We start from the raw sequence: 27,747 nt of genomic DNA on the forward strand, positions 1-27,747 counted from the left end.
AATATTATTATAAATTTTAGGAAAATGAATAAACACAAATCTATGTAAATTGAGAGCCCAACAATTTATATCAAAAAGAAAAATTAAATTCTAATGCTAACATATTTTGCAAGATTAATCTAATTGATTTTAAAGTAATTTTAGGTGTTTTTAGTTTTGTTACAAGTTTGGTGAATGACCTTGATGATATTTTTTTGAAGTAGTGGACGCAGTAATGTTCTACCTCCCATAGGATTTTCTCTAATGATTAACTATGTTTGTCACAAAGGGTTGTATGACTTAAATACACAATATTAAAAGATTCGAGGATACGGACATGTTTATTAACCAACTCCTCAAAACATTTAGACCTGGATCGACGGTTCGATTATTCTCAGACAATTACGACATGTATGAACCGATGTATACATTTGAAACATATATCCTTTCCCATGCCGTTACGGCACGGGTTGAGACCTAGTATGGATTACAAAATAAATAAAAATTTGTAGCTTCTCATCCAAATGCTTGATCTTATTGGTTCTTCAACATTACTAGAAATATTCGTCACTTCCAAGTATTCCAGTGATTGTGAACGTATTCAACTTAGCATCATAGTTTTTGAATATATGTAGCCATAACAATGAGAAAACAGTTGCTCTCAATCATTGTTATATAGTGTCATAGTATTATTACACAACATCAAAGTTCAATTGTATCACAACTTTGACAACAATACTATGGTGATATGTATCACTCCCCCTTAGTCAATACTTCATCTCACAATGAAAACCTCTCCCCCTTACATAATGATCCGTAAACCATATGTATTTGTAGTGTGAACTACACATTAATTCTCCCCCTTTTTGCCAATATAAATTGACAAAGGTACGAAAACTAGTGGGATCCTAATGAAATTTTCATAGAGTTACTTCATGACCAAAATATAACATATCAACTTTGTTTCGATGATCTCACATAGTAGAAACTTAGAGTATTCATCAAGGAGTTTATAAAGATACAATAAAACTCCTACAATATTCCACAGCCGCACTTCCCACAAAGATTTGACAATTAAGCACAAGTTCAATTAAGAACTTTCCCCCATAAAATGTCATTCCCGAAAGAACAACAAGAGTGAACTTACTTTTACAAGAAAAGAAGGATTTCTTTGGACATAATCAAATCACATGAAACATGAATTTGTATCCCATAATCTCAATTGACCACAAAGGAACTGGTCAATTCAATTGGCCATGCTCAACATAAGAAAACTTATGGAGTAACACATTACATTCACAAAGATGTGGATCAGAGAAAGACCAACACTGCGGGATAAACAAAGATTCATTATATTATTCATCACTATTTGCACAATGAAATATAATAGAATTAATCTTTGTAATCAAAATTTCATCCTATCTCATATCAATATTTGCATAATGACATAATAGGATTAACTTTTGTTGTCAAAAGTTCATTCTATCTTTTATCAATATTTGCATAATGACATATAATAGACTTAACTTTTGAGCGAATATGGCATAATCAAGGTTCACGGATGTAAAGACACATATCCCATAACAAGTTGCAATATATAAAACCATAAAGATTAACACTGAAAAATCATCTTCCAAACAAAATTTAGAATTTAAATAAATAAATTTAAAAACATTGCAAGATGAAAACCGTTGGCAATAGCTATGTGTAATCACAATAATTTCTATTCCAAACCCTAGTTATCCTTCTTAAAACACAAAAATAAATTCTCATAAGAAGTTTCCTAGACATTGAGTCCTTAGAATTTTTTTTATCGTCCCCGAACTCCTTGTCGTCAACAGTCATGGGAACATATGGTTCATGAAGATAGGAGTCAATTCCAACAAACCTTCTAGACTGATGTCGAACTAGGGCCTTCTGAATTTCAAGAGTCCTCAAAAAAATAGCCTTTATTTGCTGAATCTCCTTTCTTGTTTCCTTCAACTCTTCAAGAACACCACAAAACTTTTGAGAATTTGAGGGAACAACTCTTGGTTTTCTCACATTCCTTCTTTTTATTTTCAGAGTTGGTGGTAAAGGAGATTTATCTTTTTCCTTCGTGATTGATGTCTTAACAATCATATTAACATCTTTTCCATCAGAAGACATAATACTTGGAGTCTCCATACAAGTATGACAATGTGAGAGGAATTCATAAAACAGACTCAACAAGCAATCTTGTGATAAAAAGAGTTTTTAGAGAAGGAAAAAGGAATGTAGAGTTATGGAACCTTTAAACAACTAAAAAGATTCACGTACGCACAACTCACAACCCTAAAGAAAATAGAATTGTCGATTTTAACCATCTTTTATTGATTAAACATGGAATGCCCTTTTAATATCAATTAGATTTGAAAAGATAGAAGAATTCCAAAACGGCAAGGAACGAAACCAAAAGAAAAACAAGACACAATTTTTTTTATTTTTCTCTTTTCCTAAAGCCTGAAGTGTGCAAACTCTTGTCTCTTTTGAACCAGACACATGAGACAAGATACACAAACAACACAATTAGGTTGTGCTGGGGTGAACAATAATCTGTTCACCAAAACCTTCTTGAATGGAATTCTTAGAACCATGTAAATTAGACCGTACTATTTTCTCTAATGGTCTAGTCTTTTCTTTGGAATTTAACTTCTTTAGAGAAGAGTTTAGTTTACATACCTCAGACGACTTCTGAACAAGTTTGAGCTTGTTTTCTAATCGATTTGCACTTCCTTGAAGTTTGTTGACATATCTTATCTTATGTTTGTACTTGAAACATTTGGAGAGTTTATGACCCTTGATAGTACAATAAGAACATGTCAACAAGGAAGATGATTCAGACGCCATAGATGTGTAAGCAGCTAAACACACAGTAAAACCTAAAAAATCAGATAGAGAATTTCCGGCAGACACGGAGAAATCTATTTTTTCTTCCAGAACGTTTGAGGTTTCTCCTGAACGAATATCAAAGTTGATGTATGTATTGATACAATTATCAAAATCAATATTTTTGCAGAAGAATGCAACACTTGACTTTTCGTCTTCATTAGAGTCATAGTGATCAGACATTTCATCAAGAGTTGCAGCAAGACCTTTGTTCCCAACGTAATTTCTGCGATTCAGACACTTTTTTGCAAAATGACCAAATCTTTTACACTTATATCACTGTGGCATATCCTCGTCATCATTATCGTCAGTATCCCTGTTTTTAAGATGAACACGATTATGAGGTTTAACTGATGACCTAGGTTTATCTCTGGTGAACCATGTACTTCTCTTCAAAAGAAGATCTCTAAATTGTCTTGTGATCAAAGAGACTGACTTGTCAAGATTTTCATCTGATGAATTAACCTCAGAAAGATCATTTTCAGAGACATAGACACTTTTACTTTTATCAAGTAATTTAGTCTTCTTTAGTGCTTTGAAAGCAATATCCTTTCCAGTTTTGGGTACATGCTCATGATCAAAGATCTTTAACTTCCCAACCAGAGTATTTCTGGAAATAGTTGCAATGTTATGTCCCTCAACGATGACATGCTTCTTAAAATCGTATCTACATAGCAATGATCTGAATTTTTTTATCACAATGTCCTTTTCAGGAATAGTCTTACCCAATACAAAAGATGCATTAAAAATTTCAGACACTTTGTTACTAAACTCATCAAATGAATCTTTATCTTCCATACGAAGTTTTTCCTAATCAGAATTTAGGTTTTGAAGCCTAACTTCTTTTTCACAGGTATTCCCTTCAAATACAGTTTCTAAGATATACCAAGCATGTTTAGACTTCGTGCAAGTAGTCACATGATGCTGGAGATCTGGGGTAATGTCATGGATGATAGCATTTAACCCGTCATAATTTTGCTTTGCAACAAGAACTTCTAAAGGATCATACTCACCAATATGCTTTGGAGTAGTTACACCATTCACCATAACTAAGGGAGGATCATAGCCATTAACAACCTGAACCCATGATTAAAAATCACGTGCTTGAAGAAAGGCACCCATAGAAATTTTCCACCACAAGTAATTTGAGTCATCGAAGACTGGTGGCACGTTTCTAGAGATAACACTTTTGTCCATGGTCAGATCACTACAAACACAAACTTATGAGGTCTTAAACGTGTTTGCCTGCTCTGATACCAATTAAAAAACGGGGGTCTAGCAACCCCACCAATATTTCGTTCGACAACATGAATGGAAAAACTCCAATATACTTTCAAGAGAATCAACTAGACAGTCAGACTCAAACTAAAAGTATATCAAAGAGTAATATCTTAATTTCTCAATTCAATCTGCAATCAAACAAATAGAAATTTGCGAGCCCGATTGAATAAGAGAAATAACTTGGACGGTATCACAAACCAATATCCAAGTGTCAATCAATTCATTAAACAACCTAAAGGTCGGATTCAAGAACTGATTGAACTTAACCCAAAACCTGTGATATTTTAATTATATAGAAAAATATAATGCGGAAAATAAATAACACAGACACCAGAAATTTTGTTAACGAGGAAACCGCAAATGCAGAAAAATCCAGAGACCTAGTCCATCTTTGAACACCACACTGTATTAAGCCGCTACAGGCACTAGCCTACTACCAATGAACTTCGAACTGGAATGCAGTTGAGTCCTAACCAATCTCACACTGATCAAGGTATAGTTGCGCTCCTTACGTCTCTGAATCCCAGCAGGATTCTACGCACTTGATTCCCCTAGCTGATCTCACCCACAACTAAGAGTTGTTATGTCCCAAAGTCGAAGACTTGATAAACAAATCTGTCTCACACAGAAAAGTCTATTAAGATAGAAAAATTTATCTCCCACAAAAATACTATGAGTTTTGTTCCGTCTTATGATAAATCAAGGTGCACAAGAACCAATTGATAAACCGGACTTATATTCCTGAAAAACAACCTAGTATCATCAATCACCTCACAATAATCTTAACCGTATGGAAGCGAAACAAGATATTGCGAAATCACAAATGATGAGACGAAGATGTTTGTAACTTCTTTTAATCTTACCTATCGGAGATAAATCTCAAGAAAATCGTAGAAAATAGTGGGGTCTGGCTTCACAATCCCAATGAAGTCTTCAATTCGTTAACCGACAGGGTTTTGGAATAAACCTAAGGTTAAAGGAGAATCGACTCTAGTCGCAAATAATATCACACAAGAGGTGTGGGGATCAGGTTTACCAGTTTCTAGAGTTCTCCCTTATATAGTCTTTAAATCAAGGTTTGATAGCTTTAGAACAAAGCAATCAATATTCACCGTTAGATGAAGCCTGATCTAAGAGCCAAGCTAAGTTTTATTGAAACAAAATTAATATATTTCCACCATTAGATGGACTTATCTTGTTATAAAAAAATAAAATGCACCTTCATTTAGATATGGGTAACCATACCTAAACGTGTACACTTGGTTGGCTCAGTTAACCGAAGTTAGCCATATGAACACTTTCGTACCAACCTTATTCAACTTAACCACAAGTAGTTAAAATGACTCAAATGAAACTAGTTATAGATTTGTTCAATTGCTATATTCTCATAGAAATATACAAGAATACAACTAAAACAAAAACGATTTGATTCACTCGAATAAATTCATGAACATTATAGTCACAGTTTGCAAAAGATTGCATTCCTTATTATATATAAATATATTTGTTCATGTCACAACCGATTCTAGAACCTAACCCACTCAAGTATGCAAACGGGTACACATACTTAAGTAGCCGGACTTGGACTGTGTCCGATAGTATGCGAACGGGTACGCATACTATCACACATCCAAAAAAATATTTGAATTAGTACGCGTACGGGTACGCATACAATAGTTCTCCGACTTCCACTGAGTTCGCCAGTATGCGTACGGTTACGCATAAAAAGCTGCCGGACTTTACCTGAACTCGCCAGTACGCATTGCGTATGCATACTATACCGGTCTTGGATCAACATATATGCAAGTACGCATACTATGTCTATAATACAATTATGGTTAAATGTTCTAAACTCTATTTAAATGATTGAAACATTCTTAGTGGATGACAATAGTTGTTTTCACAAACCATTAGCATCAAAGAAATTTTTAAGTTATTGAAATAATCAGTACGAAACATTCCAGGTCTACATCAAATGACTGTCTCACATAAATCATGCAAGATGTTTCCATGCGATTTTCACATGATCATCTTTTGACTTTCGTCAAGAATATAAGATGAACTTGGTTAAAGCGAAAACTTACCAACACATATTTCGAGAAATATGTAAGCGAGTTAAACTCAGCTCGAAAAATCAAATGTGTATAATCGAATATTATATAGCTATACGACTTTGGTCTCAATATAGGAGATAGTGTAGAAATAGACTTTCCAAGTGATAGATGAGTTTCAGTCTCCACATACCTTTTGTTGATGAAGTTCCACAAGCTCTCCTTAGTAGATCTTCGTCTTCAATTGATGAACGCCGTGAAGTCTAAAGCTCAACTATACAATCTATCCTAGTCCGAGACATAGCTATAAGTAGACTAGAAATCAAGACTTATAGTTTGGATCACTAAACTTGACAAACAAGCTTGAAATAGCAACGCTTGCGAGTTCGATCGAGCAGTGCTCTAACACAAACAAAGGAGAACTCATGGATGAATCGGAAAATTAAGCCAAATCAATTTGCTCATCGATTAGGACCTTAAACTCATCTTCCCAACTCTGAGATTCATCATATAAATATATAAAAGGTGAGTTATCATAAATCCTTTCAAGCATTCGGTTTTCTAGTATTGCACAATTACCTTGGACATGGCCTAGTTTGTTACAGCTTAGGCAGATGCGATGTGGTAAGTTCATGTAGATAAAATAAATAGTTGATTCCGGGTTAGAGCTCACCTTTGTTCTGATAGAGTTTGATAACTGTCTTTCTATGTTGAGTTCTACTTTGATAAAAAGAGGGTCACCTGGCTCTGAAATATTAGGGGGAAAGATTTCAAAGACTCTACCAAGCTTCTTACAGATCCTAGCATTGATACAGTCATGGTAATGGAAATTTTAAAGATTGAGCAGCTGAACCCAAACTGAGATAAACTTAAAAGCATCTCTTTCAATCAGACCATCCGAGAATATGGGGCACATTGGAAATGCATCACCATACACCTGCCATGGTCTATGAGCTAAAATTGGAGCAACATGTTCTCTTTGTTGAAGTTCAACTAGGAACAAGTTTTCAGAAATGGTTGATATTTTGAATTTTTTCTAGGTCTCATATATATTTTAGAGCATATTTGATGTATCTTTTGTCGAAAGTGGGGGTTCAGAAAACTCTGCCAACTAAAGAAGTTTCGCAGTTAACATCTTCAATGATTAGAGGGAATAAAGGAGGTGGGGGTGAGTCTCTGGTAGGTGCACATCTTAATATTAGGTTAGCATGTAAGGGTTGTAAACCCACCGGAAAAATCAATGGTAGATTCATTAAAGGAAAAACAGATACGTAGTGAAGGCAACTAACTGAAGTAGTACAGGCGCCAAAGAACAAAAAACAAACTCTTACGGAGAAGAGTGAAAGGGAAAGGATAGTAAGTTCTTTTGCATAGAAAGTTTACAAAAAGAACTGGGGTAAAGGCAGTAGGCTCAGGCGAAGTCATTAAATAGCAATGAAATAGAAAGGATAGGAAACGTAAAAAAATAGACACGTTAAAGAGAGAGAAAAAAAGCATATGTTTATAGTGTTAAAGCTTCCTATTGACATAGGGTATGGGTTGAACAGTAGAGGGAATGGGTTAGGGGAGTATGGTCTTAGCTGTATAAGACAAATACAGTCTTTTAAAACTTTAGATTTTCAAAAAAAATGCTGTCGTAACTGAAATATTTTAGTTATAGTTGAAAATGAAACAGAATACTGTGTTAAGTATCCAAAAATAGTTTTCCCAATCAGAGAAGGCGAGACCAGTGTCAAAAAACCTTCAATGAAATAAAGAGAAAGCAAGGAGAATCATAGTTGAGAAATCAAATGATTCTAGCTTAAAGATGGATAACGAGACCAGTGTCTACTTATTCATAGAATAGAAATCGTGAAAACCTTAAAAATAGGTACGAACCTTTAAGTTCAAATATCAAAAGAAAGAAAGTTTAAGAAAAATGACCATTGTCAATTTAACTTAGACTTCCTCCCAAACTAAATCCAAACGAGAATGATTGATTGACCGAAAAAATTGCACCGAAAGTGCACCGTATGAGGGAAAAGGACGGGCTCACATCTGCCCTTCCCACATCCAAATGTTTAGATCTAATCTCAGGACACAACCAAGTGTAAAACTTCGGTGTGTCTAGCATCTCTCGAATCCAAAAGATTAAAAAAGAGCTTATGCATTACTTATAAGGATCATTTAATGGAAAGCGACCGGTGTCACGATCCTACAGATGTTTTAAAAAGCAATAGAAAAACATTCATACAACAAGGCTGGTTACCCAATAGTACTTATTGTAAATTTGAATTTTGGTTCAAAATAAAACCCAACAACGTTTAGAACTAGAGAGAGGACCGGTTTAGGCGAAGGTGAAGTATGACCAGTGTCACAATTCAAAGCCCTCTCAAAAAGTCCCTTTTCCTTGATGTAGAAATTAACGATTAGTTCCATAGTTGTTGGGTTTTAGACGCTTTAGTCCGTCACTTTCAAGTCTAGTATTAGGAGGTCCAAATTTACACAACTTGAAACGAGTTAGTCCTTTTGGAAACGATTCAGTCTAAAACGCCTTTTTGGTCATGACAAAAATACCCATCAAGATGTCTTTTTTTATTATTAAGTTTCTGTTTCTTCATTTTTCCTTCCGTTGAAACTAGAAACAACTCTCCCGGAAACGAATCCTAAAATCTAATCGCGTCTCGCTGGAAATTCAATCCCCAAATATAAATTTGATAATCAGATAAACAAAGACTTAATTGTTATCATCAATACATTTTTTTGAAAATTAATTTGCAATGCAGGGGATTAATAATTAATGAGATTCAGTTTAATTTGAAGATTTCATCATTAAAAGCCGATTAGAGATAAGTTTAATATGTTTTTACCGTCTAATTTAATTGCTACTGTTAATTTATTGATTTCGAATCGATTTGAGAAAAAAATATTACGGTTTCACAAACCTAATTACTTTAGATCCAGATTCAATTTTTATTCGATTCGGGATCAAAGTTTAGATCCACCATCATCTCATCTTGTTAATTGTTTTGAAGATAAGAATTTCGTCAAAAATTATACAAAATTTCTTAGAGATAATCTCTCTAAACTTAACCTGCCTTTCAATTGCTTTAATGGTAGTAAGTATATTTGTTGTTTTCATTTCTTAAATGTTGGTAACTTGTCGCAAAGGTAAGTGTATTAGTATTTTTCTTTTCTATTTTGCTAGAAATTATCAATGAGATCTTTAGCGTAGCTATTGTTATTTTAGAAAATGTTGGAAGAATTCGTTCCCTCATTTTGTCCTCAACTACAGGTTTGATAATTTCTAGTATATTTTATTGACCTGGATGTTATCATGAAAACTTTTAGTGTAGTTTGACACATCACATGCTACAGCACTAGGAATTGACGTATTGATTTTAGATGGTGATTAGGTGGAAAATTTCATGAAGTTTTTTCCCACAAAGAGGAAATGGAACAACTTGAGGTGGAGCCCTCTAATACCTGGGAGCATCCTTATATTTTTCTCAAAATGTTCTTTGTATATATATATTTTGTATATGCTTACAGGAATGCTGATTTACTAATTAAAATTTACATCTTTGTTTGTCTGAAATTATGAGGTTGATGAAGAAGTCGCGCGGAAGTGCGAAAAGGTTTTTTTTACCACAGTACATGATTCATGCCTTTGCGTTTCTCAATCCATTCATGCGACATCTGCAACCCCAAAGATAAACAAGTAAAGTGCACTGATATTTGAGTTTCTTGCTTATCGATACTTGTATGTAAAGCGACAATGCATCTACTGACCCCATTTTCTTCCTTGATTAAATGATTATCATTTTATCGTGCCAAGGATGACTTTCAATGAGATTTATGAGACATCAATTTTAGTATCAAAGTTGAAATTATTGGAAACATTGTAATTTTCTCTTTCCATTGAGTGGTTCATATATTCAGCATAATATTCTTCAATTTTATCTAATGATCGCATTAAAATTCTTTCGCAGAAGTCTTCACTTAGAGATACATACAATGAACAAGAAGTTTTGCCTTTGGATTTTATGCCAAAGAAGACTCATGCTATCAAAAGATGCCGGACTAAAGGTCAGGTATGTACATTTCTTTACTTTGCATAGGACAGTTAGGATTCACATTTTAAATTCCAACAGAAAGAAATTAATGCTTAACTTGCTGAATTTTTTTAGAAGTCATACAATTAGTAGATAATGCTTAGAAGCGGCATTTGTGTTATCACTATATTGTGGATAGCATAGCGAGAATATAGAATGGTTCTTTTGATTCTTTAATTTACTTAGCATGAGTACGTGGAAGACAATTCTCTTGATTCTCCCAATTAAGTTTTGCTTGATTCTTATCACTTCATGGAGTAGAAGTAAGGTTCCCCAGTGATTTTGTCTGAACGTATATTTATGAAAAAAATCATTGTATACTTTAATGACCTTGTATTAGATAGTTTGTTCTTTACATATTCATGTGGGACCGGGTCACTTGTTTACTGACCTTCGTTCAAAGTTTGACTTTTAAATGAATTTTTCTGGTTCTAGATGAGCTTTACCACTTGAGAAGTATTGAGTTATTATATATTTTTCTAATAACCTGAAATTTAGTGTTTGTTTACCATGGTGTAACTAGGATGAAAACTTAAAAAAATGCAATCAAATGCAATTTACTAGAATTAAGATAGAGTCATTTATGAAGTATGTAAATGGGGAAGTTGAATGGAGATGTTAATTTAACTAAAATTATTTTTTTTTTGTTGTTTTTCAAGTTACTATTTAGTTTGGCTTTCAAGTTGCTGGAAACTGTATTGGGTTATAATTCGTTGTAAAATACACTAGAAAGGTGAAAATTAAAGAACCTGGTTATACTATTTTATGTCATTGATATGTTTGTACAGTCGATGCATCTCAAAGTATGACTTATGCACATTTCAAAGGATTTTGTTATTCGTTTAATTGTGTCTTTGAATTTTTCTTGCAAATTTATTTCTCTATGGTTGTGTATGATTGTTTCCCTTTTCTCTGTTTTTCCATTTTCTCAAATTATATAGCAGTTGAATTTCAACAATCACCTTTTATTATCGAGTTGTTAAATGTGTACACAGTTGTACACCTGCTCATTCTTGATGTGTACATAATTGTACACCTGTTGATTGTTAATACCTAATGAATCTTGTGGGCATGTATGCTTGAATTTATTAGGTTTTCTAGAGAGGTGTACATATTTGTACACTAGTATGTTTTGTAATTACTTTTTTTTTTTAGTTAATTTTTTGATTTTAATTTTATACATGTTTTGGTTGTACATAGTTGTACACATGCTGGTTATTAATGTGCACGCAGTTGTGCACGTGCTGATTATTAGTGGTACAGAAAATTGCCAATGTTTTTGAGCTAGGAATTCATAAAGAATCCAGCGCTTATAAAAAATGCAGTTGTCTTTATTGCATTTTAATTAAGTTGACTCGCATTTGCTACTGGATTTTGAGCTGATACAAATGTATATTGCATTTCCGTATATTTTGTTTTGGATAATGCATGTTAGGACATAGGACCTGACTTTCTCTGTCTTTTATTAACTGTACCAACAAGGAAAGTAGATCCTAGCTAATTAGGGTGGTTCCACGTCTCTGCCAAAGAATTAGGGAGCTTTCACGTCTCTGCGGCTCCAAAACATAAACTTAGGGTGGTTTACATGAAATATTCCAGTTGAACGTTGTGTTTTTATAATATCGATTTGAAGCTTTATTTTAAGAATAAATATTCATTTTTCTTTATCTGTTATTTAGACCTTTGATTTATTACCTGTTGGAATTACAATCTTTGCTAATCAGGTGTGTTATTGAAGATGTGTACATAGGTGTATAGATGTTGATTTTTAATGTGTACATAGATATACACCTGTTGATCGCTAATGTGTACATAATCGTACATCGGTTGATCTAACTTTGTGCTTAAAAAAACGGAGATGCTTAAAAAGGTACCACTTTTCTTATAGATAAAAATGTCTAGATATGCTTTGTTTAGCCACATTAAAGCTAACATCTGCTTGAATAAGTCTTTGTTTTTTTCTGTGCTTATTTTGGTAGCAAACTGAGCTTATATATGGGAAGTGGAGTTCCCATCTCTTTCGATAAAAGTGTACTGAATAGAGATCCAACGACAAATAAGTTTTCTAATTTATATGATGGGTTGGATTTTCAATGTGTACATGATTGTACACCCGTCGGTTTTCAATGTGCACAAAAGTGTACACCTTTCATAAATGTGCAGGTAGGTATACACCTGTTGATCGTTAATGTATACATAATTGTACACCTGTAGATTTTTAATGAACATGGTCAATATAAATTTGATGTATGGGTTGTTCTGTATCCCGTTAGGAAGAAGTTAGTTGGCAATATCTCTATGTAGTTTGTTCCCCATCTTCTTAAAAGGGCTTTTCCATAGGTGTGACATTTTTACTCGACTTTCTTAGTCAGGAATCATTTGTTTGACGGCTTTGTATGACTCTGTCAGATTTATCTTTGATTTTTAAGGATACAAAATTGGGTGATTAATGATTGTTTAGGTGATACGGAATCGGGTGATTAATGACTTAGTTAGGAAGCTGCGGTTAGAGATGTTCAAGAAGCTTGTATCTATGATGATAAATCATAACTGTTTTTTTACATTTTTATTTAAGATTAATTGTAGTTAATAGTTTTGTAATTCGAGTTTGGGTGTTTTATGTGTAGATACACTTTACCTAAGCTGTATGCCAAGATGCTTTACGGTGTCTCATGTGCAATTTATTTTCATATTGTGAGGGTTCGTTCTAGAGAGAAGAGAAGGAACCGTAATCCACCTCCACGTTTCAGGCGTCGGGTATGTGCCTTTCCCTTACTTGAAAAATTACTCATTATGAGTAATTTGATGATGTTTATATATCTTTATCTGTATATTTTGATGTTGATAACAATGAGTTTGTCATCATACAACAAAGAATTTCTTAGTGTTTCATCATTTAACCAATTGTTTAGCCATTGTTGCGAGACGTGGGGTAATCTTTTTTATGTATATGTCCATTTCGGTTTCTAGTATCATGCAATGTGCCATTAATTTTGCTGCAGTGGAAACAGTAAACCAACTTTATTATTGGTATTCTAAGTTTTAACTGCCAAAGATTTAGAGTGTGCAGTGAGTAAGCTGATAACGAAATGAAGAAACGCTGTGTATTGTTGCTGGCTGAGCAATTACAGGGTATGGATGAGCTGCAGCTGGCTATGAAGCAATTTTTCAGGTGATGCTATAGGAAATTTGAAAGAATGGGTTTGCTTCTATGTTGCAGTACAAGGAATAGTGCGGCTGAGTAACTGATGGTAGAACTCTGAAGTGGTAATCTGGTGAATAAATATGAAATGCCGATGGAATTGCAAAGATGAAATCTGAAATGTGTGATGTTGGTGGTATTGAGGAGCAGGATTTTATGTTCTTGTTGGATGGATAGTGTTGCTGCAGAGAAGTGTAGCTAAAGGTTGGAAAGCTACAAAAACGGATAAAAATTTTGAGTTGAATGGTTGATGTGCTGTAGTTGTTTGCAGCAGCAGGGTTAAGAGCTGGTGTTGGTAATGAGTTTGGGTTGTAGACAAATTGTATTTTTGTAGATATGTACATGTTTGTACACCAATGTAAACGAAGTTTTTTAAAAAGTGAGAATTATATAGTCATATGGGTACTCTTTTTGTAGCTCTCGGAAAGAGTTTTCCGAATATATAAAGTTTGCGAATTTTGGACAAGCGGTTCCAAAGATAAATTTATTTTATATTATTTAAAACTGCTGACATCATCATGAGTCACTTTGGACTAAACTGGAAGTATTTGGTCTAACTTGTAAACCATGAAGGTTATTTATGTACTTTCCATGTAAAAGGAATAATTTGTACCTGGTTGAATGGGTTAGGACTAACTAGTATATTTGGATGGGATTTTGGACTAAACCATATTTTTTCCTTCCTTGAATTCATAAAAAAAAAAAAAAAGTCAAATTTGGAATGAAATAGTATTATTATTTTGTAAAAATGACCGTTTGAAACAGAGTTCCCCAGATAACCTCCCTGAGCCGCCAAAACGTCGAAAATTCATCGGAAAGCATTAATGGATGAAAGCTCAGTAAGAAGAAATTAAAAAACTGCAACTATAATGAAAATGAAATTGAGTAGTCCGCAGAGGGAGAGAAATTTTCAATTAAATGATCAGAAACAAAGATAAGCTTAAAGATGACAAGTTTCCAAAATCGCATTCAAGAACAGAAAAAATGAGATGAAACGAACGGTCTAAAGAACAAAGAATCTAGACAGCCAGATGAAATTAGCACAATCTTATTATTACTATGAATACAATTCAAAAGAAATTCACCCACAAGAAGGAATACAAGACAGACAATACAACTAAAAACTTATTCAGAATCTAAAAGAAGGTAAACATGGCCATTAATCTACAACATGTGATTACTTATGAGTGTCGCGTTCATCGGTAGCCAATCTTGACATTTGTCTTCGTGCAATGGTCATGTCAACTTTACTTGTTTGGTGCGGTGAGTGATGTAAGCACATTCGGGTTATCACTCACTAAGCAGTGCCATCTCTACTAGTATAAACAGACCGACAGTTTAGAAACCACGGAAACCGATACAGAGACATAGAATTTCAGCAACTGCACCGTCTGCGGGAGTCAGTTTTTTATTTTGTCTAAATTCTCAGTTTGTAAACGGTTGTTTTGGATACTCGTGGAAGCGTACGACATTTTCAGAAGCTTCAAAATAAAAAAAAATAATAAAAAAAAAGACTGGGAATTCATACAGATATATCGGCTCATGAGTCCAATACCTCTTACCTGGCGCATGAGTCCAATACCTCATTCCTATGTTGCTCTCTTTACTAGACATGCAACCAACTTACATGGAAATCTAGGATACGCCACATGCAGAGAGCAAAATGCTGGTAAAACTAGTGTCTGTTCTCAAATAAAAAAGGCTAGATATCTAGCTAAATTCTCTTACCTCGCAAAGGCAAATCAACCAAAACAAATCCGTTCAATTTTCCAAGAAACTAAAATCCAGGATAAATGAATATATTATGTACATTATGCATCTATCAACAAATCAAACACAACCATTGAAAACGAACTAGGTTTTCCGTAACTCTAAAAACAAAAGATAAAATGGGAGATTGTAGGTGCTTAAAAGGGTAAAGGATATCTGAAAGTCCGAAGCTAGAAAAGAACCAAATCTTTCGTTCAGTTCCTGCCATTCAATGTATTTCCTCTACTAACCGACCAGCACAACCTGAAATCCTTACTCCCACACTGATATATTTTCCTTTTACGTTACCTAAACGCAAACTTCAAACAAACCTAAAAACAAGGATTCTTCTATTGTAAACTTTCAAATTAACTCTAAAAATAATGCTTCTTGTTTGCCAGTCAACCCTAAATCAGTTAGGGATACCGCACTCTCACCATCACTGAAAGCACGCCTTGGGTATGGCCTCACCTGCAAATAAACCATAGTCAGATTAGGCAAAAGCTTTGCCAAAATGATAAATAATCAATGTCATAAAAGTAGAAAACAATGTTCCACGCTGGAGAATTCTCCACCCTGGAGAATGACACTGGAGCAATCTTCCACAAACTTTCGCTGCTCCCTCTTCATCAAATTCTTCTTTTTTGAGTTTAACAAAATAGATATTTTGGTTCTCACAATTCTAGCATTCACCCTTAACATTAGAAAATTTGCTTCTCACTATTGTTAGTTTTTGCAACTCTTTCTTATGACAAGCAATTTTAGTATTAGCGTTAACTTATCCAATTAGAATTAAATTCATATTGTAGGCAACACACAGTTGGATGATGAAGGGTTCATGAAGGACAACCAAAATGATAAGTTAAAGCTAAAGGTTGATGAGTAAACAAAGCTAAAGTTTGCTAATAACTGTTTCATTTTTCAAACTGACTGTGATGGTGACAAAGCCATGAATGATGGACATGGACATAATAGTGACAAAGAGATAGTGACAAAGAGAACAATGATGAAAGTATAGTTTACATTTATTTCAACTGCTGCTTTAGTTATTACAAATATTTATGGCAGCTACTAATGAGACGACTTATTGATTTTGCAGAAGACCATTATGAAGATCTGTTGGGAATTAGATGATGAAGGTAAAGTTTATGTTTAGGTAATAATGCACGAGTTCAATACTTTGCAAGGCACCAGATTATTCATATATTTGCAACTTATCTTATCCTACCTCACGGAAAATAGATCTACAAATTTCTTTTGCTAAGAATGGATAGAAGTACATGACATTGATGATATGGCCGTACTCAAGACAAAAGAGACTGGAGAAAGCGCAATAGGAGAAGAAAATTTACCAATCTGTACGTGCCAGGCTTAACTGCTCTTCCCACATCTATGAAATCGAAAAGAGACTGCAATAAAAGAAATGACAAAGTTCATATATACAACAGAGCAAAGATGCCAACACGAAGAAATTTAACTACTAGCTAGTTCTTCTGCCCGCATTACCTGTAGCCTGTCAGACTTCAGAAAGCGACGGCCACGTCGGGAACCATCTGGCATCCGGATAAGAAGATTTATAGCATTCTCATCATCTGTGGCGGGTTCCTGAGGAAGAGATGCTTCTTTTGCAGCAAGTGTTCTCTCGAACTCCTGTAATCAATAAGAGAAGTTACAAACAGTATGAAGGTGCAACTATTTTCTTACTGGAAATCAGATATGTCAAATGAAATCAGATATGTCAAATATATCTTGAACAGGGTTACACAAATCAAATGAAATAGACAAAGAAGTGAAAGAGATCATCCTGACTTTGGAAACAGGTGTTATTTGACAAAGAAACTCAGACAACCTACATAACATTCAAATCTGTAATGTAATTGCCGCCAGTAGCAATGAGCGAGGACCAAATCTCTTTGGTCTTTCAACTTGATTTCTGTCTAATCTATCACGCAATATCCTAGTCAAGGTTTAAGAATATGCTAAGGCGATATACAGCATCACATTGGATAAAGAATATGCTAGAATTATAAATATAAACAAACATGACTCATAAAATGTTAGAAAAGCTGAAAATATGACAAGAAAGATAACACATATCATAAAAACAAGATCTCAAAAAGTAACTAAAAACTGAGTTCTTCGCATGCTACAGGACAGTGTCCACCTACAACTTCGAGACATGTCATCTTCAACAATATTTAAGCAGGTAGGGACTAAGTAATAAAACGGATCTGAGTCCTGCATCAAAGCCAAGGTTTTGGACTTCTAAAGCCCAAAAAAAGTGTGTGCCTCATAATAAAACTAGATGTGCAAGCATCAAGGCAGCAAAAAAGTGAAGCACAAAAGGGCATTTCTAAACACTAGCCCTAGTTGATTCCTAAGTTCAACATACAACAGAAAGTAGTGTTAGATACATAAAAACTCATCTCACCAAATATCAGCAAAAAGAGAGTAAAGGTTACCTCTTCCTCCAATAATTTCTGTTGAGCTTCCTGCTCCTTCTTTCTTTCTTCTTCAAGCGCCGCTACTCTGGCAGCCTGTTCTTCTAAAAGGCGTGCTTCAGCTTTTTCTCTGTCTGCTTGCAGAGATGCAAGATACTCATCGTCCTGTGAGTTCAATGTTGGCTCAATACGGTAATGATAAAAACAGTTTCTCAGCCACTAAAAGAGTACACACCTGTTGTTCTCTAAGTAAACGCTGAGCTGTCAGTGTAGGTGATGGAGGACGAGGTGCTGACTGAGGATAGTAGCCCATGTTTCTAGTTTGACGTGTTGGGTACGGGTAATTATATGCAGGCCCTTCGGGAACTCCACCAAATAGTGCAGCCTCAAGCATAACTGCTTCATCATGCTCTTCCGAAGATATGCCTCCCCACTTCACCACAGTGTAAACGACAAGACTTCGTTAGAACTAAAAAAAAATGATGGAGTTTTTGAATTCAACAACCCAATATGCTAATTTATGATCAATTCAATATGTTTAAGATTCGCAAAATCAGATATATCCAAAAAGAAAAACTCTAATCTTTTCACATGATAGTTTAATGTGAAGATAGATGATACCTCAGCAGGAAACGTGTCTCCATTTTGTGGGAGAGGTGGGCCAGGACTTGCCGGTGGGCTCTCGTCCATCTCTCCAACTTCTCTAAGAGACCCTACAGACCTAGAAGCCACACGTCTGGATCTGTTTCTCACTAAAGGCTGCTCTTCAATATCTTCAGCTTCATCTTGGACAGATGAGCTTCCAGCCTCCACCTTAGATTGACTTGAAGCTCCCTGGTTAAAAGAGCGTAATCGCCTTCATGGGCAATAAAGCAAAACCAAATATCAGTTCTAGAGATTCTGAGCACATAAATTACAAATAATAAATAACAAAATATATAACCTTCTGTTTGCCGCTAATGTTTCAATTTCTTCCTCATCGGATGAATCAATGACAACCTTCTCTGTTGTCTCTGCATTTCCCTGCCCACGCAATGCTTTCTCCCGCTCTGCTGTCTGAAGGAAATCCATGTTAAAGACAACTACATATATGGAAAAGTGGAAATGGAGAAAGTGAAAATAACAGTTGAAAATACCTTCATCGACAATGAAACAGCACGAAGAAGCTCAGCATCTTCTGCAGGAGGCTCCCTTTGCTGATGATCTAGACCAGACAAAACCTAGATTGACATAAAAATGGTTCAAGAAATCAAGATGATAAAATATTGGCAGCGCCACAGTAAAAAGGCTGACAATATCAGGATTATGGTCACATACACTAGGAACACTAGATTGGTGATTAAGGTTGCCCTCTTCAACCTCTCGCTTTGAAGCCTCAATGGCAGCTCGAATCATTTCTTCCTCTATATCATTATCGTAGTCTAGAACAGGAGCAGTGGGAGCAGTTGGAATGTTTTCATCTTCGTCATCATCAATTATTACTCTTCCATGGATCTCAGGACCATGCGTCGTTGTTCCAGTGATGTCCTCAATAACAGGTCTGGATCCGGATGGAATAGATTGGTCATTTCCATCCTTGACCTCTATAGGGATCTCCCTTACCTCTCTCGGATGCGAAACCAATGGTGCACCAGTGGCAACCCCAAAACCTCTTCCTTCAAGGAAACTATGACCAAAAGTTGGGTCTAGCAGTGAGAACGGGTTCAAATTTCGAGCAGCAGATAGAAGTGGTAAAGAAGGTCCTTGGGGTTCCACGAGAAGTGGATCGTCGTTATCTATATCCATGAAATCATTTTGACGGATCGCAGTAGAAGCTGGATGGGCACTGAACAACACAAGCAAGAACAGGAGAGGTAAGTATCAGCAGACATAAAAATCATGAGCCCACAGTAGAAAGATACATTTGTGCAAACTACAGAAAAACTACTAGATTGAACTGAAAATTGAGTACCTGTTTCTATCTCCCTCACTAAAATATGCATTTACAGCTTCATTGAGATCGCCACCACGTTCCTGAGAGCCAGGATAACGCACAAGACATCAGAACTCTTTTGAGGAACATTGATGGTAATGAAATACGATAACTAGAAGCATAAAGAAGAAGTAGATGAACGGAGACTCTAGAATAATATTAAATATATGAGGATAAAATAAGATGGCTTGTGTAGTTATCTGTCATTTCAGGTGATGCTTGCAATCTTACAAATATATCTGAACAATGTACGATAAAAACAATTGACACAGACCATACCGAATTACCACAGTACTAAGAGTTGCATTCACCTTGAGCATCAGGGGAACCTGAAAATCTCTCAACTCTCAAACCAACGATGCATGCGGTAAATCTCTTATCTCGGAAAAAAATGCTTAGTACTTTAAGATAAAGAAAAAGGGGAGCCTCTAGAAGGTACCCTGCGCGTATATCTGACAGTATCTATTCTTAAACTACAATAATGTACTCTGAAACATTCATATCGCCTAAACAAGGTCTCAGTAGAAGCACTTAGGCAAGAAAAGTTTCAATTCATAGATCAAGAACATTGATACTTGTGGTTAATAAAAAAGATACCGATCCAACAATCACATCTCATTTAAAAAAAAAAAAAAGGAAAAACTGTAAATGAGGCGGAGGGGAGGACAAAGAAAATAAAGAAAAACGAGTAGAAAGTCAGCAGCCTACTTCTATGATATTGCTAAGACCACACAAGGTAAGGCTCATATCAAGTGTAATTTTAGGAACTCTGTCATTGCAGGAAACTGCTCGAAGAAGGAAGTAATCAAAGATACCCAAGCCTTATCTGTAGAAAATACAAAAGCGCGGCACCTTCTACTTCTCTACCTTCAAATCCCCATTCGAGCCCTCTCTCTTTCTAATCATTGCCATAAATTCAATTTAATAAAAGATTAAAAACACCGAAGAAAACCAAAAGCTAGTTTAAAACACAAATCTTGCACTGTAAAAAAGGGAGAATGCACATACATGTCGAGCATGTTTCAATCACCACTCTGGAAAAGAAAAAAAAATCAAAGTTCTCAGGATAGAGAAAAACAGCATCATGTCAAACAGAGACAAAAATCCACCCGTTTAAGGCGCATACAAATAACTAATGATGTTCAAACAGAATCAAGTGACTTCCAGCTATACAGCTCACTAACACAGACCACAGTTCATTTTCATCAAACCAATGGAGCTAATTTACACTTCTATGTTTTTCTACAAAAATCAGTCCCAGTATTACCGCAACAAAAAACAACAGAATACATTCTACTCTTCAAATAATGAACCCCAGAATATGAAGCTCACTGACATCACTAAGAACCTTTACCCTGAGTCCAGTTTAAGTAAGAACCCCAATGCTGGCTTCCTCCAACAGTAAACCAACTCAAAAAATCCTACAAACTTAACTGCAAAAAACCAAGTTATCCCTAATCTCAACCTACAACTAATTAAACCCACTGTAAACCCCTAAAATCTAAAACAAAACAATTTCCCCAATTATACTAAATTTGGCTTCAACTTGTACAACCAATACTCAGATGTGTTGTTTCGACTAAATTAGACAGTACACAGACTAAATCTATCATACGCCAACAAGAAAAACAAAAACAAATCCTTAACATCCTCATCATTCTTAATTTGAATCCATTATCAAAATTAAGTCGATAAAAACGAATAAAAATCCCAAATTGAGTTGAACCCTATATTAATTAACGAATAAGTAAAAAAGGGTTACCTCAAGTTTTTGTAAAGCGACTTCTTGTGAAGCGCCTGTAATACTCATAAATGTTTCGATTGCTTCTTCATTAGGTCTTGCCATTGTTAGTAGAAGACTTTTAGTTAGGTTACAATTCAATTGGATATATATAGAAGAGAGAGGGTGTGAGAATTTGATGGGATTTGGTTTGGAATTTTGGGAAATTGAAAGAGTAGGAATTTTTAAAGATGGATACAGTTTATTTGGGTTGGGGATGTTTCTTCAATGTTCCACTGGTCTTCTAGTCGTTCCCCAAAAATAAAAGAAAAAGGAAAAAGAGGAAAAATAAAGGCGAGATTTATATTCATGGCTTGTAAACCAAGGTAGAGCACATTTGGAATAGTTATTGCCACATGTCCCTACTCCCTAGGTTTCGAAGGGTAGTCTTGTCCCTTACTTCATAAGATGTCACATCGCCACAGACGAGCGAGTGGTTGTTAAATGGTGGTTTTCCAAGTTGGTGATTTTTTTATGAAAAAAGGTAGATACTTTTTTTTATAGATTTATTTTATTTGACAAGCAAGTGGGGTTAAAATAGTCCCAATGAAACAAGGAAATAAAAACTCCAAACCGATACAAATTAATGCCCGAAAAACACTGTTTTCACCTTATCCACAATAAAAATTTATATTCAAGAGAGCACCACTCCTCATAAATCTTCACATAAGTAGAGATAGGATGTATCCTAGCCAGATAATAAAAGTCATGTTAGTTTTTCTACAACAGTGGTGTAGATGGTGAAATTTGGATAAGGGGCAAAAGTGTCATTTCAAGACCATGGACATGATTCAACTCTCACGGGAGAGATTAATCCCTTGGTCCTCAAGGCACTCATAGTCACGATTTCTAGTATACATCCCCACGAGACACTGCTGGTCGTGATGTCGTGACTCCTATTGTACATCCTCGACGAGATATTGCTGGTCACGTAGGTTTTGTAGAGCGTAAAACGTCCCCAGTAGACTTATGAACCAGTACAGCCAGAACTCCATCATGTCTTCGTGAGACGCAGCTGAATGTGATGTCATGATTCCTAATATACATTCTCGACGAGATACTGCTGATCATGTAGGCTCTGTAGCTTAAAAACGTCACCGACGGTTATGACCCAGAGCAGAGACATAGATGTCTCCTGTAAGCACGACTCACCCTATTTGAGATCAAAGACTAATTACTAGTACATCATCATGAGATACACTGGTCATGTCTACTCTAGGCTCTGACGCGACTTACCGAGGCTTCCGAATAATTCCTAGTACATCCCGCGAGATACACTGGTTATTCTGTCCGGGCCCTTTCGACAGACTCCTAGAACATCCTTTCGAGATACACTGGTCTATTCGTCCCCATAAGTACATACACAATTGATTCCTAGCACATCTCTGCAAGATACGATGGTCAAAGACAAGTGAGCCAAAGTCGCGCGGTGACATTAATCGGGCGTACAAATCCTTTTCTCTCTCTTCAGGAAGAGTCCCAGCTGACCACAGAGAGATTTGGAACTATTAAGAAAAACTTCGTAGAGATTTTGATTCGTGTGCAAAATCTTGGAGAGATTTAAATCTCTATGCAAAATCTCTCTTCAAAATCTCGGAGAGATTCAAATCTATATTTAAAATCCCGGAGGGATTCACATCTCTACGCAAAAACCCGGAGAGATTCACATCTCTCTACAAAATCTCAAAGAGATTCACATCTCTTCTCAAACCCCGAAGAGATTCACATCTCTCCAAAAAATCTCAAAGAGATTCACATCTCTTTTCACAACCCATGAGAGATTTACATATCTCCGCAAAATCTCAGTGAGATTCAAATCTCTCAGGAAATCTCAGACAGGGCCGAATATTCCCCAAAATAGGCACACGCCTTACCTAGGGCTCAAGACTTTTTCTCATCCTCTCAAACATACTCACGGCTAGTAAATTGAGCCTAAACTATACATGTCTATCCAAAAAAGTGGATAAGATCTCTTGAGATCCGCATGCTCAACAAAAGGACCCAAAAGCAATAATACGGTCTCTACATGACATATGTGATCGGTCATGGAGAAAGAGAGATCAACCTCAGCTCATCTCACACTCTGCACACGATTCATGAGGCATTCCATGTCTTTTCATGTGACTCATCCTAGTCATTCTCACAAATGAGAAAATATATCTCTATCTTGGCCAACTCGTCTAAACAGAATATTTCTCTCTCTCAACACATCATCACAAAGGTTGTCTCAGCTTCACACAAATGGGGGGATAACAATTAGGATTTTGGTCTGGCGGTCTACGACACGTGTGAGAAATACTCGGCTTATTTCTCACCGCATAAGAGAGTAAAGTCGGTGGAATAATGAGATAAACTCAACCTAGTTTATCTCTATATATTCCTGAACAGACGTGAGAATTGCTCCGCATGGTACGAAAAGCAATTCTTATCTTCACCGACCTGAGATTAGAGAATTCAACTATAAATAGGTCCTCTATTTCTCCAAGCTATCAAGAACTTTCTCATAAACTCTCAGAGCAATTCTTCTTCAAACCCTAGAATTCTCTGATCTCTCTCTTCATCTACTTCCCTCCTTAAGACTAGCCCTAAGCCTCTTCTCTGGGACTGAAGCAGCCTTTGAACGGCCACTGTGTGTGGTTTAGAAGAAGACTGTTTGCTCAACCTCCCGTAACTCATTTTCAGAAACCTTAAAGTCCCACTTTAGCCTCTAACCGATTTTAGGTAACTACATATTGACGACCACAGTGGGAGGTTGTTCACTCCATTACAGATTTCAATCATGGTCACTATTAGGAAGGAAGTCGATTCCACCAATTCAAACACAAAAACGTTCAATTTATTCAGTCTCTGTAAATCCATTACAGACTTTGTCGAGAAAGTTATCCCTACCGGCACTTTCTCTCTCTTTCGAGTTTGATCTTAGTGAATAGGTTAGTGCGTCCCAGATCACCTAGATCTCTTCCTACATAATAAAACTTCACATTAACCTACTTCCACAAAAACCTACTACCAACCCTAAAAACGTTGGCTAAAGACCTGCGAACTACTGAGACCCAACAAAATCTTGAAAAATCTCAGATCGATATACAGACTTATCTGAAAACGCCTTTAAAGTTACCAGTAGGGATATATCCAATGAATCTACATCGAGTACATGTTCCCTAGAGAAGGAATACTAAACTATTGGGAATAGCACGGACAAGATCCAGTATGTATGCAATCGACCTCACCGGAGAAGATGTAGCTCACTAAAAACGCGACAGAGTAAAGGAGAAACCATCCAGCTGACCCCATCTCTCTCCAAGACCAGATGATGATTTAAACTTGGAGATTCTGACGAATATTTGCTCCAAAATTCGTTTAGGTCAAGGGCCCTCACTTTACTATTTTACTTATAACTTTTTCATTCTGTATCCGATTGACCTAGTTCTTTTTCCGTTGGATTTTTCTTTTCGTCGTCTACATGATAAACTTAGCGGAAACTTAAAAAGGTTCAAAAAATTCGTGACCTAGTCAAAAGCGTTGCAGAAGGGTCATAAACCGCCAACAAAGATACATCTTTTCGCCTTTCCTTCTTCAGAGAATCATGACAAGAACGCGATAAAGTATTAAGCGAAACTAGATCCCAAGACGAGGCTTAACCAAAACTCAGTCTCATCCAAAGTCGCAAAGCTTCTATTTGATATGCTACCTCAACACCCGTTCTGTTAGAAAGAAGAGCAACTAGACCTAGGAGTTACGTCCAAGTCTCGATGAGCCTCTAGTTCAGCTTTACCAAAAACTACCACATTTCATTTTCTGATGGAACATCGGTTCACCCAATACGGAGAAGGATAATATCTTTGTAGTCGAATCTATCAAGGGAAAATAAATCTGAAGCGATACTCGTGAGGCCAAAAATTCATATAAAACTTCATTACTCGGCATACAGACGCAACCAACTACTGTCACTGAAGTAAACAGGGGAAAAAACCGAGATCGTAGCTCCAGGCCACGCGCTACTTATCCGGAGGTCTGCTTGCAGTTCCCTCAGTGAAAGCCTCATCTCTCAAAAATATATGCTAGATAGAATATCCAATGAGTCAGAGTCAGACGCGACGAGCGAAGATATGACGATCACATACAATTTCCTCATGCCAAAACACAACTCCTCCACGTGAAGAATTACCTAGCGGATTCCCAGAGAACTCTCTCATCAAATGAAGCAAACAAAAATCGACTGCACAGTTAGACATGAATGTATCCATTACCCTGCTGGTACCGGAAGGCATATACTAATCTCAAATTCGGTTGAGCATCATCCCAATAAAAGAATAAATCTCAACGAATAATTTTGCTACAGAAATTCACATGAATCCATGTCAAGACACCTAGTAGAGGCGGAACAACAACTTCATCTTGTCCAAAAAGGCACATGCGGAAATATCTCGACATGACTCTCCACAGACGTATACAACCCACAGATTATCGTTTGCCCGCCTTAAAGACTCAATCTCGTACGCTATAAGGGTCTTACTTCATTTTACAAGCGTTCCGAGTCAATGAGAATACATAGTCATTTATCAAAATGGGGACTAATGAAGAATCGTGCGTCACACATCTACATGGCCAACAGGAGGTGTCCTAGACATCCAGTTTTCAGATAATAGATTTATAAATGATCAGCGAAAGAGTCTCAAAAGATCAGGACACATCAAGACCATTCAACTCCCCAAACCCACAACACAACATGTTATTACTTGGGATTAGGTGAATAGAGATCGGTCTTCAAAATCGTAAAGGGGACTTATCTGTGACTCGAGAAATCTCACATCTCTCTTCGGTCTCGTCGAATTCTCCTCCATTCAACATATTCTATGTACTCAGCAATTGCAACTATATCCCGGATCCTGACTGAAGATAAGATGTTTTAGGGTTTTATACGCGTGTAACATGACTATATCAAGTAGAAGAAGCATTCAAGTTATCCCTCGACAATAAATTCACGCAAGAGACAAACTAGGGTTCGCAATTTGGTTTGATGAGGAGTCCATAGTTTCCACTCTACTCATACGCGACTCATACTTTAGTCACATAACTCGACGAACTAAGACAAATGGGTAGAGAATTCTACAACACGCCCTTGATGAAAAATATATGTCTATGTCTATCCTATCACGTGTTAAAATGGAATGATGTTTCGAAATATGGTCCAAGAGATACCATCAAAACACTTGAAAGAATATATAGTTGTTGTAAAACCATATATTTCCGAGTTCAACTTCACGTGGACTTATCACCTGAAAATAATCTCCATATCTTAATTTTTCTCTATAATATATGAAAGGCATATCTTTTCAGTTTGATAGTTGGGGGTCAACCACTGAAATGGACGTCAAACAAAGTTTCGACAACCTCTGAAGTGAAGATCACACAAGAAAGGACTTCCTATTACGAATTTTACTCAGGGTTTTCATCTCCTCGCATATGCAACAAATCCATCTAGGGTTTGCAAAAATTAAGAACTCATGATTGTCTTCTTCCTTTACCAGATGCATACGGAAAAGTTCCAGAAAAGGAAAATATCATCCCTAAAGAACAGAGGCCCCTCAAGAAAATCTCATGCTTCATGTTCAGCTTCTTCACTTTGGCCTCTGCATCTCGAGCCGCCTGCTTAGAATATTCCATCTCTTCATCTACCTTGCTTCATTCCATATTAAGAAACTCTCTAAAATACGAGGACCTGAACTCAACTTACCCCGACGGATCCTGACAGAATTGAGCCGCTCACAACCACCTCATATTGAAAGCAAAGATTCTCACGGGTTGTCACCAAGTTTCCCAGGTTTACAAGATCATCATAAGAAACACCGTTCATAGTTATAATTCTCACGATATAATCCGTCGCCCGCCTCATCCACATTCTAACAAGGTCGAACTTGTTCTCACCATGAAGAGTACTCTACGAACAAAGAGAATATCAAATAAGGCTGCAAAGTTCAAACTACATAATTTAAAATCACGGGAGCAACAACACAGGACTATGGTTTGATTTACATGAAGACTGGTGTTTTCCCTTAAAACCTTGTCTTCATACAGTCCCTTCATGCTTTGTCACATCCAATCCCTTCAAGCCTTGTCCTCTTCTAATATCTTCAAGCCTTGTCTTCTCCTAATACCTTCAAGCATACCCTCATGCCTAGAGTCCTATACTTATCAAGAAATTCATCTCACATCTCAATAGATACTCGTGGATTTGTTTGGGTCCACACTTTAACAAAGGATCAAGGAAAATACGTTTTCTTCACGACA

General features: G+C 36.1%; 1 protein-coding gene across 1 annotated transcript; it reads right to left on the reverse strand.

Annotated features, from left to right (window-relative positions):
- Positions 1 to 15,254: 15,254 nt before the first annotated feature.
- LOC113304407 (plant UBX domain-containing protein 8-like) lies at positions 15,255 to 21,718 on the reverse strand. The gene is made up of 11 exons (XM_026553510.1): positions 21,439 to 21,718; positions 19,656 to 19,717; positions 19,022 to 19,529; positions 18,841 to 18,924; positions 18,648 to 18,760; positions 18,326 to 18,560; positions 17,940 to 18,137; positions 17,726 to 17,869; positions 16,770 to 16,913; positions 16,616 to 16,672; positions 15,255 to 15,734 (listed from the first exon to the last, which is right to left on the reverse strand). The coding sequence occupies exons 1-11, from the start codon at positions 21,520 to 21,522 to the stop codon at positions 15,627 to 15,629; spliced, it is 1,737 nt and encodes a 578-aa protein (XP_026409295.1). The 5' UTR covers positions 21,523 to 21,718; the 3' UTR covers positions 15,255 to 15,626.
- Positions 21,719 to 27,747: the final 6,029 nt, after the last annotated feature.

Source organism: Papaver somniferum, chromosome 8 (genome assembly GCF_003573695.1).
Source record: "Papaver somniferum cultivar HN1 chromosome 8, ASM357369v1, whole genome shotgun sequence".
Taxonomy (NCBI): domain Eukaryota; kingdom Viridiplantae; phylum Streptophyta; class Magnoliopsida; order Ranunculales; family Papaveraceae; genus Papaver; species Papaver somniferum.